At 38.1% G+C, this 15,206-nt stretch overlaps 1 protein-coding gene across 2 annotated transcripts in view; it reads left to right on the forward strand.

Annotated features, from left to right (window-relative positions):
* Fam81a (family with sequence similarity 81 member A) overlaps positions 1–15,206 on the forward strand; it is a 49,747-nt gene that overhangs the window by 25,116 nt on the left and 9,425 nt on the right. For both annotated transcript variants that reach the window (XM_076848608.2, XM_076848607.2), the window contains exons 4-6: positions 6,366–6,484; positions 12,390–12,519; positions 14,159–14,265. In XM_076848608.2, coding sequence (XP_076704723.1) covers positions 6,366–6,484; positions 12,390–12,519; positions 14,159–14,265 — 356 coding nt within the window. The remainder of the gene's footprint in view (positions 1–6,365; positions 6,485–12,389; positions 12,520–14,158; positions 14,266–15,206) is intronic.

Genomic DNA, 15,206 nt, shown 5'->3' on the forward strand with positions numbered 1-15,206 from the left:
AGTTGCAAGCCTCAGTGTGGAGATGAGGAGCCAGGGAGGGAGGTCCTACTTTGCAAGGCTCTGCCCTGAGCAGTTGGGTCTTTCTCTAGTGATGTTGGAGTTATACTTTTATTTCCAAATCCTTATCAATCTAGGTAGAGCTGGAAAAGGAGAAATATGGAGAGCTCTTTGTTTCTTGGTTGTTCCTAGGCAGCGCCAGCCTGGCTAATGGCTTGGAGATCCCAGGGCATGGGTTGTCAACCCTCTGTATAGACAGGCTTATAGAGCCTGACACAGGAGTCCTGTTCCATGCTGTCTTTGGGAAGGGAGGTTCTGTAATGATAGGCCATAACTTAAAAACAACAACAACAACAACAGAAGGTCCCTCTTCCAAGGTGCCTGGCCTCTTCTCTGTATGTGTGCGACTCATGTTTACTGGATGGACTTGGTTGTGAACTTACCCACTCTGTAGGCTTTTCTGCTGCAAATGAGCTCCCTGAAATTATGCCTGGTGCTCTGAATGTAGTAGGCAGACAAAAAATTTCTTGAACTGACAGTAATGGAGAATTGATGATTTACTTAAGGATAACCTTTTTAAAGTAAATGCATCATGATGATAAATTTCTCCAAAATGACAAATTAGGGCACATTACTGATTTTACAGAGGGATTGTTTTTCTAAGGCTTTATTCTCAAATTCTGTTAAATAGTAAGCTCTGCAGTGCCTTCTGTTTTCATGTAGCTTTTCAGTAATATGCATACTGTGTTAAGTTCAGATAGAATTCTTTTCTGTGTTCTTCAAAGTACTTCTATTACAATACCTTATTCACCTGTATAAGAATTCTGAAAGATAAATGGTCTTTTTTCTTATTTCTAAGCATTAAACAAAATGCATTATTTTATACTGGTTATAAAGTAATGTATGTCCATTGTGGGCAATACACAAAAAAGGAATCACCCATAATCCCACTAGAAATCAACAAAACTTGAACATTCTAGTACTTTATGAGGATTTCAACGCATAGCTGGAATCATGCTGTGGTTATTTTGTGCCCTTTCTTTTTGATTAATATTAGATTATACACATTTTGCTTTGTTTAAAAAAAAACCCTCTATGAACCTCCTAGTGCTTGTATAATGACACTCCTTGTGAAAGACTTCATGTGTGTCACACTATGAAAACATTTTTATTTTTCTTAATATTTCCTTTAATATTAATTCTAAGAACCAGAGTCATGAATCAGAACCAGAGTCAAAGTCATGATCATTTTGAATGTATTTTGCTGCATCACTCTTCAGAAAAGTTGTTTCAGGAAGGACCAACTGTGCCTTTTTTGATTTTTGATATACATTTTTAGTATTATAAGTTAATACTACTTGCTACTGCTTCTCTCCCTCCCTCTCCCTCTCCCTCTCTCTCTCTCTCTCTCTCTCTCTCTCTCTCTCTCTCTCTCTCCTGGGAATTGAACCCAGTATGTTCTACAACTAATCTATGTCATCAGCCCCTTTTGTTTTTTATTTGAGACAGGGCCTCAGTAAGTTCCCCAGGTTGGCCTGGAACTTATGATTTTCCGGCCTCAGCCTCTCCAAATCCCTGGGATTACAGACATGCGCCACTGCCTGACCTAAAAATATATGCTTCTTCAACCAATAAAGATGATATGATATTTTGATTTTTTAAAAAATACACTTTGAGCTGGGGATGTAGCTGAGTAACAGCACATACTTTGTATGCACAAAGCCCTGGGTTTGTTTCCCAACTCACTTATTTACTTATTTAAAGTAAGTATATAAAACAAAAAAAAAATAAATAAAAATAAAAAGTAGACTTGATCTTTTTTGAGCAGTTTTAGGTTTGCAAGAACTGAGCGGAAAGTACAGAGAGTTCCCATCTAGCCCCTACTCCCACACATGCACAGCCGCCTCCACCATCTACATCCTGCCCCAGAGTGGTACATGATAATGGTGTGATCTTATTTCCTGACTCTTTGCTTACTAGAAAGGTTGAATCTTTAAAAAAATATGTTGTTTAATTATTTTTAGCTTCTCTTTTATGAAATCACTTTCCATTTTCTTTGCTTACTGATTGAAAATCAACCCAAATGAAGTACGACCGGCTATAGCCTTTGCTGCTTCTATGATGTCTAATGCGATGTTACATCTCCAGGAGCAGTTCATGACCCTGAACAGCCACACTCCTGGGTCCATTCCTTAACTTTGGTTTTCTGGGGGATGGAGCCTGGGACTTTGCATGTGGAATAAGCCACCTGAGTGATACTTATACACCCCAAAGACCTTTGAGAAGGACTAGTCTTATGCTTTATAATAAAGGTTTGAAACATTCCACACAGAAAGCGTAAGTATTAGTTTCTATTAACTGTAACTAATAGGTGTTACTTCCCATTAAGAAAGAGAGAATGCTTACCAGCCTTCCATTCAGTGGGAGAGTGCCAGGACCTGATTAGTCAGATCTGAAGTGTTCTTGCAGGAATATGTTCAGATGACTAATGTTTTGTCATTCACAGGTGATTGTAACTAGTTTGCATTCTTCTTCATAGAGCAAATTCATTCAGAAAAAAAGTTGGAAACTACAGAAATAACAGATGGATCTGACAATTACAGATTCCTTTCAGTGAAATATTTCTTTATCCTCATTGTCACTCCATCCAAAATGACCCTATCAGATTTCCAATAAGGAAAACAGAACACTCTCATTCCTAATTTCTGCTTTTTGCTAGGAAGTTTGAAAATCTAAAAATGTACATTAAATACACTTTTCTGTGTGTACATTATGACAAAGAGAGAGAGAAAAGATAAAAGAGTTGAGAAAAGGTGCACAAAAATGATTTTGTAAGTGTAATTGCATCGTCTTGAATGGGATTTCCCTATTCATTTGCAAGTGGGACGACAAATTTGTCAGTATATCAGAAATCATCAAATTTCTAGAAATAAACAGCAGCATGTAGATACCCAGGACTATATCCTTAGGAAATCTTTATATTGGTACAGAAGGGTGAGAGGAGGTGGTGGGTTAGTGTCTACTTCTCCATCCTAGTGCCACCTTCCTAAAAATGGCTGTGCTAAACAGGCTGAAGACCCTGGGGACCCAGCAGAGACCTAGCTTGGGAGAGCCTTGGATCCAGGATCTAGAACCCATAGCCAGGAGTCCGTGGAGGAGAGGGTCCATCTCATGGCCTCACTCTATGTACTTGAGCCAGTCTCCTGCCCTTGGAGACCTGGAGGGCCTGTGGAGGTAGGCTGTGTCCCCAATGTCTCCTGACTGGGGCAGGAAGCAGAGAGCCTTCCTCCTATGCCTTACTTGGAGCCTTGCCCTGTGCCTTTCCAGGCTGCACTTCCAGCCCAAAGCTCCTCCTACACTCAGGAGCACCTACTTAAGGCACTCCAATGAGCAGGAAAAGGAAGGACATATCACACTCAAGGGGCCCAGCAGCCAGAGGAAGGAAGAGTAAGAACAGCCTCTAAAACATTGCAAGCAGATGGACTATGAATAAAAAACAATTCACCCATTTAAGAGACCCTAGTGCAACATAAAATTTGTTCCTTAAATTCAAACTTTTTAAAGTGAGCAGATGAATTGGAAGCAATTAGTTGTCAAACAAGACAAAGTAGAAGAATTCCATGAGACATCAGAGCCAAATGTAAAGAGGGAGGAACCAGGAGAGAAAGAGAGAGGCGTTGGTGGGCAGATGTAGGACATCCAGAATGTGAATGACAAGGGTTCCAAAAGGAGAAAATAAACAGATGGAGAAGAAATATTAGTTCCATAGGAGAAGAAATTTTACCCAAGTTAAAGAAAAATCAGAGACTGTAGATTAAAATGTTCACTGAGGTCCAGGTAGAATTGAATTTAAGAAAAGAAAAGAAAAAAAAGTCCCACAATCAGGAATCAGGTACATTCTGGTAAAATTTCCTGGTACCTACTTCTGGGTACCAGGAGCCAAGATACTTGCAGAGAAAGAAGCACTGGCACTCTGGCACCCTCAAAGGTCCCAGAAGAAAGGCCCAAGAGTTCTGTAACCCATCTGCAGATCACCCAGGGTGGGGGAGGATGGTAATCCATATGGCTGGGTTCAAGAGTCTTTCCTCAGGTGCCTGATCTGATGAAAATGTCAGAGAAAGGACTCCAACTGAATACAGCAAGTATAGTACACATGAGCAGAGAACCTGAGGTAGGGCAGAGGAAAAGCACAAAGATGATCTATGATCCTTAAAAAAATATCCATATAATTTCAGGCAAATATATATTGATAAATGCCTAGGACCATGTAAAGAAGGCATTAAAAAATAAAAAAAATAAAAATGCTAGAGAGATTCTGCAAGCAAAATTCTAATGATAGCCCAATCCAAAGTATCAAGATATTTTAGCAAAGCCTATTGGGAGTAGGGGAAAGGGCAGGAGGGAAACAAAGTAAATTTTTTCCAAATAAGACATCTGGGTTTGAAGAGCGAAGGAGGTAGCCATGCAGATGTGCTGAGTGTCCATATCAGGACAGCCATGCAAGAGCAGAGCCCGAAATAGACATGCGTGTAGTGTGAACATGGGGAATGGAAAGTAACTACTCATGGAATGGCTATGTCTGGAATATTCCCCCATTAACAGGCAAGATGAAAGTGTGGATGTAACCTGATTAAATCAGTTTAGATAAGGAAAAGGATGGGGCTGGGGTTGTGGCCCAGTGGTAGAGCACTTGCCTAGCATGCATGGGGCACTGGTTTTGATCCCTAGCACCACATAAAAAAAACTAAATAAAAGTATTGTGTCTATCTACAATAGACACAATATTAATCTAAAAATATTAAAAAGATAAAAATATGAAATAAATAAAGAAAAGGATAAAGAACAACACAGTGACATATATTGAATACATACAGTGAGATGAAAATGCAGACAACCAAAGCAGTGTGGTGTCATGGTCGAGAATATACTATGGAGCCAGACTCCCTGGGTTTGAATCCCAGTTCTGACACTTGGTGTCTGTGTGGACTTAAGCAAGTTGCCTAGAGATTTCCCCATCTGTGAAATGGGGATAGTGATAGTACCTTCTTCTTGGGACTCTCTGAAGATTCAGTTAACATGCCTGATGTATTTAGAACAGTGCCTGGTATACAATCAAACCAAGCAGTTAACACAAAGCTACTGTTTGCTTCATTGTTTCTGAAAAATACTAGCAATATCAGGTAAGATGAAACTTAATATTAAAGGTACTAAAGAAGGTTATTAGAGGATGGTAATAAATGCTTTTATCTTAAATCCATGTGGACCAAATAAAATGGCAGCTAAATGGAGAACTTGATGAATATATTTTACTGTGGGAGAATTCATAGTTATTCTTTCACAGATGAAAAAATGAAGTAAAAACAAATAAGATTAAAAAACAAGTAAATAAGATCTAAGGGAAATGAATAATGAAATCAGTAAACTCAGAGTAGACAAATTCAAACCTTACATTCCTCAAGTAGTAAATATATACTTTTTTTTTTTTTTTTTGGTACCAGGGATTGAACTAAGGGGCACTCAACCACTGAGCCACATCCCCAGCTATTTTGTATTTTATTTAGACACAGGGTCTTAGTTGCTTAGTGCCTCGCAGTTGCTGAGGCTGGCTTTGAACTCATGATCCTCCTGCCTCAGCCTCCCAAGCCGCTGGGATTATAGGCATGGGCCACCGTACCCAGGAGTAAATATGTAGTCTTGCATGTCTATGGAATGTTAAAAAAAATCAATTGTGCCACAAAGCAAGTCTTAACATATTTCAAAATTATACTATATTTATCATAAACCATTATGATGAGAATTAAATGATAAAAATGACCACAAAAACATAACTGCTTGAAAAAGAAGATGTCAATTCTAATTTGTTTTCTTTTTTGAGATAGGGCCTCATTATGTTGACTGCAATTCTAATTCTAAGTAATCCTTAGATATCTAGATATTCTTATGTCAAAGAGGAATCCAAAACTGAAATTAAAACAATAAAAAAAGAAAACAACTACCACAACAAACACACACAAAAAAACAAACAAACCCACTTCATACTTGACCTCTGGGCACAGCAATATTATACCTAAAATGCCTTCATTATTAAAAAAAAATTAATATAAAGGAATTTAGTTGTTATTGGTGAATTTAGGGACTTAACCCAGAGGGGTCACTAAGGTCTCTTGCTTTCTTCCTAAGCCTCCTGATTTCCTCCTAACCCACCTCTTTCTATCAGGTGACTGTTAAAAAGAAGCTTCTTGTGAAATATAATAATAATAATAATAATAAGTTGTTAAACATTTTTATTTTCTTTCCCAAAATACAAAATACTTTTGTGGCTGCATGTAAATTTGCAAATGACCTTGAGTGGTCTCTGTGTACTGCAGGTACTCCAGGAGCAGATCCGTGCCAGGGACAACATTAGCTATGGAACTAATTCTGCCTTAAAGACCCTGGAGATGCGTCAGCTCTCTGGTTTGGGAGATCTCCGAGGAAGAGTGGCAAGGTAGGTGTTCAAATGTTGGGGTCTGTGCTCGTCAAAAGCTGTGTTTCATAAACTCCACTTTAGTGAGCAATATATTTGTGAAGCCCCAACTTCCTTGCATGTCTTTACATATCCCCTCCTTGCTTTGCCCATAAAATTAGTGATCCAAGTCAAGCCTGGTTGTGAGCATGCCATGATTTCTTGTGTTTCTGAAATCAGCATGGTCTTCATGGGAAGAAATGAGCAAAGAGCTCCCTCCACTGACCTGTGGCATTTGGTAAGGTAACATGTTCATTTTAACCAAATGAACATAATTAATACAATGTTGGGACTTACATTTTGTATGCCTTTTAATTTTTTTTTAATTTTTCTTATAACTTGTTTTTGTTTTCTGAAAGTATTGGGTTTTGATAGACTTGAAATTTTAAAAAGAGATTCATCTAAGATAATGTGAAAAGTGCTGCTCTCTCTGCTTGATGTGTGCTCCATGAACCAGCAGCACCAGCATTACCTGGGACCTTGTTAGCAATGTACAATCTTGGGTCCACCCCACAACTACTGAATTAGAATCTACATTTTAACAAGATCCTTGAATTCACGTGCATGCCAGTGTTTGAGAAGCACTGCACATGACTGTGTCTAGGATTATTTTTATCTAGCTGGGATGAAGTTTTCCAAATTATTTATGCTCCTCTTCTGCCCTCTGCTGCTATTAAGAGCCAAGCACATGAATGTGCTTCTACACAGGAGCTTTGGAGTGAATGTCAGCCTGTGATGACAATGAGGGTGATCTGTAAGTAGGGGGTGGAAGAAAGAATAGCAACCCCCCAGGATCCAGGGCCTCTTGGGAATAGTGAGTGGTAGTGTTGGAGTGCATTTGTGTAGAAACCACACTTAGGGCTTTGAATGCTGGCTATGTGTGCTTGGGTTTGCTAAATATCACTTTAGTAGCAGAGGGCTGCATGGATTGAATGAAGGACTACTTGACCACTTTCCTGTGGCTTTCTATCCTCATCAGGATGAACACCTGTTTCCTTAGTATGGGCCTTGGTGGTGGACAGCCTGCTGACCTCTTCACGAGCTCTACCCTGGAGCTCCTCCTGCTGCCCCTTTGCCCTTGCTGTCCTTGTACCTAGCTTGCCTGTCCTCCTCCTTTTCTGACTTCTTGTTGGTCTTTAGCTTCTGCTCAGATGCACTCCTCTGGGAGTCTCTCCTGACACCGCCTCTCACCAGGCTCCCCTCGCATGCACATTCCACTGAGTCTCTGTTTCCTTCTCACTCCTGCAATCACCATCCTGGAGTGTGGTTCCATGTCTTTTACTTCTGTAGCCCAGTTCCTGGGACAGTCTCTGGAAAGCAGTAGGTACTCAATAAATGTTTGTTTGGATGAGTGAATGATCTAGAAAAAATCACTGCTTATAGGACTAAAAACCCTTGCATCCTTACTTGCTGAGTGGCTTAAAAGAAGCCCTAGTTCTGTCCTACCTCTCAGAATGGCAAGGAGTTGGAAGAACCTTAGAGCAACAGGGCAGAATAGGGATTTCAGGAGAACCTTGAGGGTCTTCCTAGCCCCTCTAGTTGCAGGTTCTTGAAGATTAAGTGAAGCAATATATGTAAGAGGCCTCAGGCACAACATGGGATGGAGTGAGCTTGCAATGAATGGTAGCTGTCACCTCAGGGGCAGTAGTGAAAATTGAAATTATCCTCACAATACTAGATCTAACACCAAGTAGAAAAATCATTTTGAGATACTTTTAGAAATCTTACATTTTCTTCAGTTTCCTATCAATTTCTCTACCCAACTTGTTCCTTCCCTGTAGCAAAAATACTTCTAAAATTGTCAAAAACATTTGTTATAAGCACCAGATATTTTTGCTTTGTTTTGTGGCTATATTTGTCTTTCCCTTGGAATGCTAATGAGAGTTTGATTGTTGAAATGAATTCATGAGAAATAAAAATTCTTTGGCAAAGCTTTTACTTTCTTTCATTTATTATGTAATTGTATTGAAGGGGTATGAAATTTATAAGTCATATTCCTTTTTTTTTTTCATACTGGGGATTGAACTCAGGGGTGCTCTACCTCTGAGCTACATCCCTAGCCCTTTTGAAATTTTATTTTGAAACAGGGTCTTGCTAAGTTGCTCAGGCTAACCTTGAGCTTATGATACTTCTGCCTCAGCCTCTTGAGTAGCTGGGATTACAGGTGTGCACCACCACACCTGGCTGTGATATTAAGTGACTAGATTGCAGTGTTAGTATTTAATTTTATAGTTTTATGGTACATTGGTGATATCATGAATAGCAAACAGACCCTGATTTTTCCCTGTTAAATTAAAGTCAGAAGAGCACAGGTAAATTCTCATTAGAGGTGAGGGACACATTTATCCCAGTGAGCATAACATATCCTAAACAGGACTTGGTGCAAGATTTTCCCATTTCTCCTAATTAGCAGAGCTCCAGGAGTTTAGCTTTCCAATTCCTACTAGAACATTTGGACCATCATCTGGTACATTGTTTTTACTTTTCCAAGATTCAATGGCTTCTTCCACTTTCCTCTGTGAGGTTGGTTGGCATGGTCAGAGAGCTTTACAGGACAAATGTCCGCATGCTGAGGCAGGTGCCTGAGTTTCTTCCTATGTGCTTAGCGGGAATTGGAGTAGGATAATACCAGGAGCCAGCCCCTCAGGAATGGCACAGCAGAGATGCATGATGACCTCTCTCTCTCTCTCTCTTTTTCTTCTCTCTTGCTCTTTATGAAGAGCTTTGTGTAATATAATTCACACACCATAGAAATCACCTATTTAAAATATACGGTTCAGTAGATTTCTTTTTTTCTTTCTTTCTTGTTTTTTAAGGCGGGAGGTCTTGCTACATTGCCCAGGCTGGCCACAAACTTGTGATTCTCCTGCCTTATGCTCCTGAGTAGCTAGGGTTACAGGTGCATGGTTTTTAGTATATTTATAGAGTTGTGTAACTATCATAATTTATTTTATAATATTTGTATCATTCAAGAAGAAACCCACACTCATTAGCTGTCATTCCCATCTTTACCCTCCAATCCCTATTCCTCCATTCCTCCTGTTTCACCCCCTAGTCCATGGCAACCACTGAATATTTTCGGTTTCTTCTGGACATGTCACATGAATGGAACCATTTGTGGTCCTGTGAGACTGCCTTCTTAGGCTGAGCATGTATTTTCAGGGTTCATCCATATTGTAGCATGTATGAACACTTCATTCCTTTTTTTTGCCATGTTAGGGATTAAACCCCAGGCCTCATACATGCCAGGCAAGTGTTCTACCACTGAGCCATATCCCCAGCCCGGATGTCTTATCTTTTCATCAATTGGATGTTTAGATTATTTCTACTTTTTGGCTGTTATAAAGAGTGCTGCTGTGAACATTTGTGTACAATTTTTTTTGTGTGTGAGATTATGTTTCTTTTCTCTTGGATATGCACCTAGAGAGGAATTGTTGAGTACCATGGTAACTATATGCAACTTTTCAAGGAACAGAACAGCTAAACCATTTTCCAAAGTGGCTACACCATTTTACACTGGCACCAGAAGTGTATGAAGGTTCAGATTTTCCACATCCTAACACCTATCTGTCTTTTTGATTATAGACATTCTGTTGGGTTTAGAGTAGTATCTCATGGTGGTTTTGATTCGCATTCCCCTAATGACCAGTGATGTTGAACATGATTTAATATGTATATTGGTCATTTGTATAGCTTCTTTGAAGAAATGTTTTTTTCAGTATGCATGCTCATTTTTGAGTTGGATTGTCTTTTTATTATTGAGTTATAAGAGTTGTTTATAGATCCTAGCTACAATTTCCTTATCATATCTGATTTCATTTTTTTCCTAAGAGTTATCGAGTCATCTTCTCACTTTCTTTTTCTTTTTTGGGGGGACTGGAGATTGAACCACCCAGGTGTGCTCTACCACTGAGCTACATCCCCAGCCCTTTTTTATTTTTGAGACAATGTCTTGCTAAGTTGCTGAGGCTGCCCTTGAACTTTCAGTCCTCCTGCCTGAGTAGCTGGGATTACATCACTTTCTTGATTGTGTCCTTTGAAACACACACAAAAAATTAATCTTGATTATATCAACTTATATATTTATTTTTCTTTGGTTGTATTTTTGGTTTCATATTTTAGAAACCATTGCCTAATCCAGGCCATGAAAACTTATAATTACATTTTTTTTTCTACGATTTATAGATTCACCTCTTAGATTTGAGTCTTTGATCTATTTTGACTTAACTTTTTATATATGATGTGGGGTAAGATTCCAAATACTTTCTTTTGCTTGTGGATATTTAGTTGTTTCAGAATCATTTATTGAAAAGTCTGTTTCCCCCCCCCCCCAATTGCATTGGCTTTAATCCTAGCTGAAAACCATTTGGCCATAGATATGTAGGATAATTTATAGACTCTCAATTCTATTCCATTAATCTGTTAGTCTGTTCTTATGCCAGTACCACACTTTCTTGATTACTGCAGCTTTGTGGTAAGTTTTGAAATCCAGGAATGTGAGTCCTCTAATTTTGTTCTTTTTCAAGATTCTTTTAGTACTTCAGAGTCCCTTATATTTCCATATGAAATTTAGGACCAGCTTATCAATTTCTGCAAAGAAGTTAACTTGGAATTTTGATAGGGCCTGTGTTGAATCTGTATCTCAATTTGGAGAATATCATGATTCTATAAATATTGTCTTAGATTTATTAATGTGGATATCACTCCATTTGTTAAGGTTATCTTTAACATCTTTCAAAAATATGGCTTTCAGAGTATAACTTTTATACTTCTTTAAATTATTCCTGAGCATTTTATTTTTGTTTTCTTAATTTCGATTTCATCACTACTATATAGAAATATTATATATCAATAAATATTGATTTTTTTGTATTTTGGTCTTTTATCCTGCAATTTTGCTGAACTCATTTATTACTTTTAATAATTTTTGGTGGAATTATTGGGATTTTCATGGCATCTGCATATACAGTTTAACCTCTTACTTTCCAACCTGAGTGACACTTATTTCATTTTCTTGCCTAATTTTGTCACTAGAACCCCCAGTAGGATGTGGAATAGGAGTGGCGAGAGCAGAGATCCTTGTCTTGTTCCTGATCTTAGAGGAAAGCATCCAGTCTCTCACCATTAAGGATGATTCTTGGTGTTTTCTTTTTGTTGTTGTTGTTGTTTGTTTGTTTTTTTAGTCCTATGTATTGAACCCAGGGGCACTTTGCCATGGAGCTAATTTCCCAACCCTTTTTGAGACAGGGTCTCACTATCACTTAGGGCCTCACTACGTTACTGAGTCTGGCCTTGAACTTCCAACACTCCTGCCTCAGCCTCCCAAATCATGGGATTAAAGGCATGTACCACTGGACCTGGCTAGGTGTGGATATTTTGTATATTCTCTTTTTTTTTTTAAATTTTATTTCAGTTGTCAGTAGACTTTATTGATTTAAATGTGGTGCTGAGAATCAAACCCAGTGCCTCACTCATGCTAGGCAAACTCTCTACCACTGAGCTACAACCCCAGCCCTGTATATTCTTTTTATCAGGTTGAAGAAATTCCTTTCTATTCCTAGTTTGTTGATTGTTTTTATCATGAAGAGTGTTGAATTTCGTCAAATCTTTTTTTCTTCACCTATTGAGATGATCCTTTACCCTGTTGATATGGTATATACAATTAACTGCTTTTCTGTTGTTGAATTAAACTTGCATTCTTGGAATGATTCTCTCAGTCATGATATGTAATTGAGGGCAGCTTTCTGAGTCCACTTGAATCCCTTAAAAAACATGATTGACTGTGCAGTTTCTGTGAGCAGGGCTTTGCATTTTATAGTATGTAAGGAAGCTTTTGCACATGTTTTTAAAATTTAATAAGAAGTAGCTTTGTTGTTTGCCTGGGCAGATGTGATGCCAGCATAGCCAGACTCTCTGCAGAGCACAAAACAACCTATGAGGGACTCCAGCACTTAAACAAAGAACAGCAAGCTGCCAAACTGATCTTGGAAACGAAAATCAAAGATGCAGAAGGACAGGTATGACCTGTTTCAGGTAGCTTTTAAAAGCAGGTAATTTGTTCTTAGCTAAGAATAACATGGTATTGATTATTTCTTTTAGGAGCAACTAGCTTAGATTTATGCAAATAAGCATGTCTTTTCTCTACTACTTTCTTCTCTTTTTCACTGGAGTGGCTCTTGATGAGTCTGGTAAGCAAACCACCAAGGTTTTTCAATATGTTCCTAATTGCAAAGATTCGTCCCCTTCAATCCTAAAACAATTCATGTAACCCAATAATTTCAAATTTTGTCTTCAAAACTACCTCTTGCACAGGTAAGTGATCCAGAGATTTTTTTTTTTTTTTTTTTAACATGCCACTCACCTCAGTTTTTGATTCAGGTGTTGCACTTGGACTCATTACATGTGCTTCCTCATTACATGGTCTGTATGTAGGACACAATCAGAACTAAGCTAGAAGAGAGACTTGCTCAGAATGTTAGGCTGTTCTAGCTTGAAATTGACAGATTAATTTCACAAAGCAAAACTCTTGGCATTTCAGGGTTTTTTTGTCTGTTTTGTCATAATAATAGGACCTGTCTTCTAGAACTTTTCTCATAGTATCTGCTCTATTTATTATTCTTCACTCATAGAGAGGCTGTTCTAGAAAAATAGGGGTATCTGGTTAATTTATTGGATTAAAAATATTTATCTCCTAACTACCTCCAGTAAGAATCTGAAGTACTGATGTGAGTGACACAGACTTTATTAAACTGTGAAAAAAAAAGAATAAAGACAAGTCCACTTTTTTTTTTTTGAAGAATAACTGAGGATGGAATTATTATGTCAGACAATAGATGCAAAATAAATCTTAAGCTGTCTGGTAGCCAGGCCAAGTAAAACACTTACAGAAACCCATCAAAAGAAGCATACTAGGGCTGGGGCTGTAGCTCAGTGGTAGAGCATTTGCCTAGCATGTGCAAGGCCCTGGGTTCAATCCCTAGTACTGAAAAGTAAATAAATAAAAATTTTAAAATGAATAAATAAAGGCATACTTTTTTAAAAAAAATTTTGGTTCCAGATCTGATAGATACCATGAATCTTTTAGTAAAGAATGTTGAACAATTGAACACAATTTCCTTCTTCTCTTTCTTTCTTTCTGGAAAATGTGAACACTTCACACAGGACAAGTTTTAGGTTACATTTCAGTAAAAATATAAGGGAAATGGATAGGTAGTGAGAAAAATGACCAAGAAGGAGATAGTCTAAAATTGTATTTGCTGGTGACTTGACTCTATAGTCCCCTCTGGGTCCTTGATGGATTTTATAAGCAATAGGAATTCCATTTCCTATGCCTAACAGCCACTTGAAATTCCAAGGTAAAGATGCCTATATTTTGTGCCAGCTGGTGGAAATGCTTATCATGGGCAGAAGCTGGGTTTGCTTATCAGAAAATGGAAAAGGTTCATGCTCAGTGTAGGATGAGTATTTTGTTAATGCTACTAGTCTCGATTTCTGATGGCTGTGTAAGAAAAAAAACAGAGGTGAAAAGATGAGGTGAACTCCTAAGTGAATTTATTAGACTGAAAATGATGCTGGTTAGATTATAGCTAATGAGATGATTTCTGAAATTATATCTGATGAAGTGTGATATTTATAAGCAAGTCTCTTCTTTTCCAGATTTCTCAGCTTTTGAACAGAGTGGACTTGTCAATATCAGAGCAAAGCACCAAATTGAAGATGTCCCATAGAGACAGTAACCACCAGCTTCAGCTTTTAGATACTAAGTAAGCATGAATTTATCAAAAAAGGTTTTGGTTGAAGCTCTTTCTGAATTTAGGTGCTACTAGAATTTTTTCCTCTTGATTTTTACTTATTGCACATAATGAAATTAGTAATGGAAGTTAAAAGAGAAAGTTTACATGTAGTATGTGTCCAGTTTTCCTTCGTAATTATTGTTCTTAGTTGTTGGATAATAACTGAAATATTTATTCAGCTAACATTTGTTGAGTACTGGCCTAGGGGCCAAGAATCCAGTAATGAACAGAAAAATGGACTCTATTCTTATCCTTGTAGAGTTTATAATCTAGGGAGCTGATGACTTTTAATCAAGAAGGAACTTAAATAAACCTATGCTATATTATTATTAATAAGTATTTTGAAGGAAAGTTACATGATTGTGGTAGGCTGAGTAATGGTTCCCAAATATCTCCATATCCTAATTCTAGAATTTTTAACATTACCTTATGTGGCAAAAGGGTCTTTGCAGATGTGATTAAGTTAAGGATCTTAATTGAGGTGGATAGGTTATCTTGGGTTATCCAGGGAAGCCTGATATAATGAATAAAGTCCATAAAGGAGAAGACTCTTATAAAGAACAGTAAAATTCCATATAATGCTTATTTCTTGGTGAGTAGGACAATTACAGAGCATACTTGGGGCTTCTGTGTCCTGGTGGTGTTGTATGTTTTAAGCAGACTGGGGGTGTACAGCTGCATTAGTGTAGGGACAGGCTAGCTTCAGTGCCATGGCTCCCACATAACAGTTCCAAGATCAGTGTCCCACGTCAGGAGGGACAGCACCCTACTGTGTGGTGTCTCCACTGCTCCAGACCTCTTCCCTCCCCAGTCATCTGGATAGGGAGAGAATCCAGGGCAAAAGTTTTGTTTTTAAAGATATGACCAGATATATGAACTTATCACTTCCAGGTATTTCCCATTGCCTAACT

This window comes from Callospermophilus lateralis, chromosome 3 (genome assembly GCF_048772815.1).
Source record: "Callospermophilus lateralis isolate mCalLat2 chromosome 3, mCalLat2.hap1, whole genome shotgun sequence".
NCBI classification, from domain to species: domain Eukaryota; kingdom Metazoa; phylum Chordata; class Mammalia; order Rodentia; family Sciuridae; genus Callospermophilus; species Callospermophilus lateralis.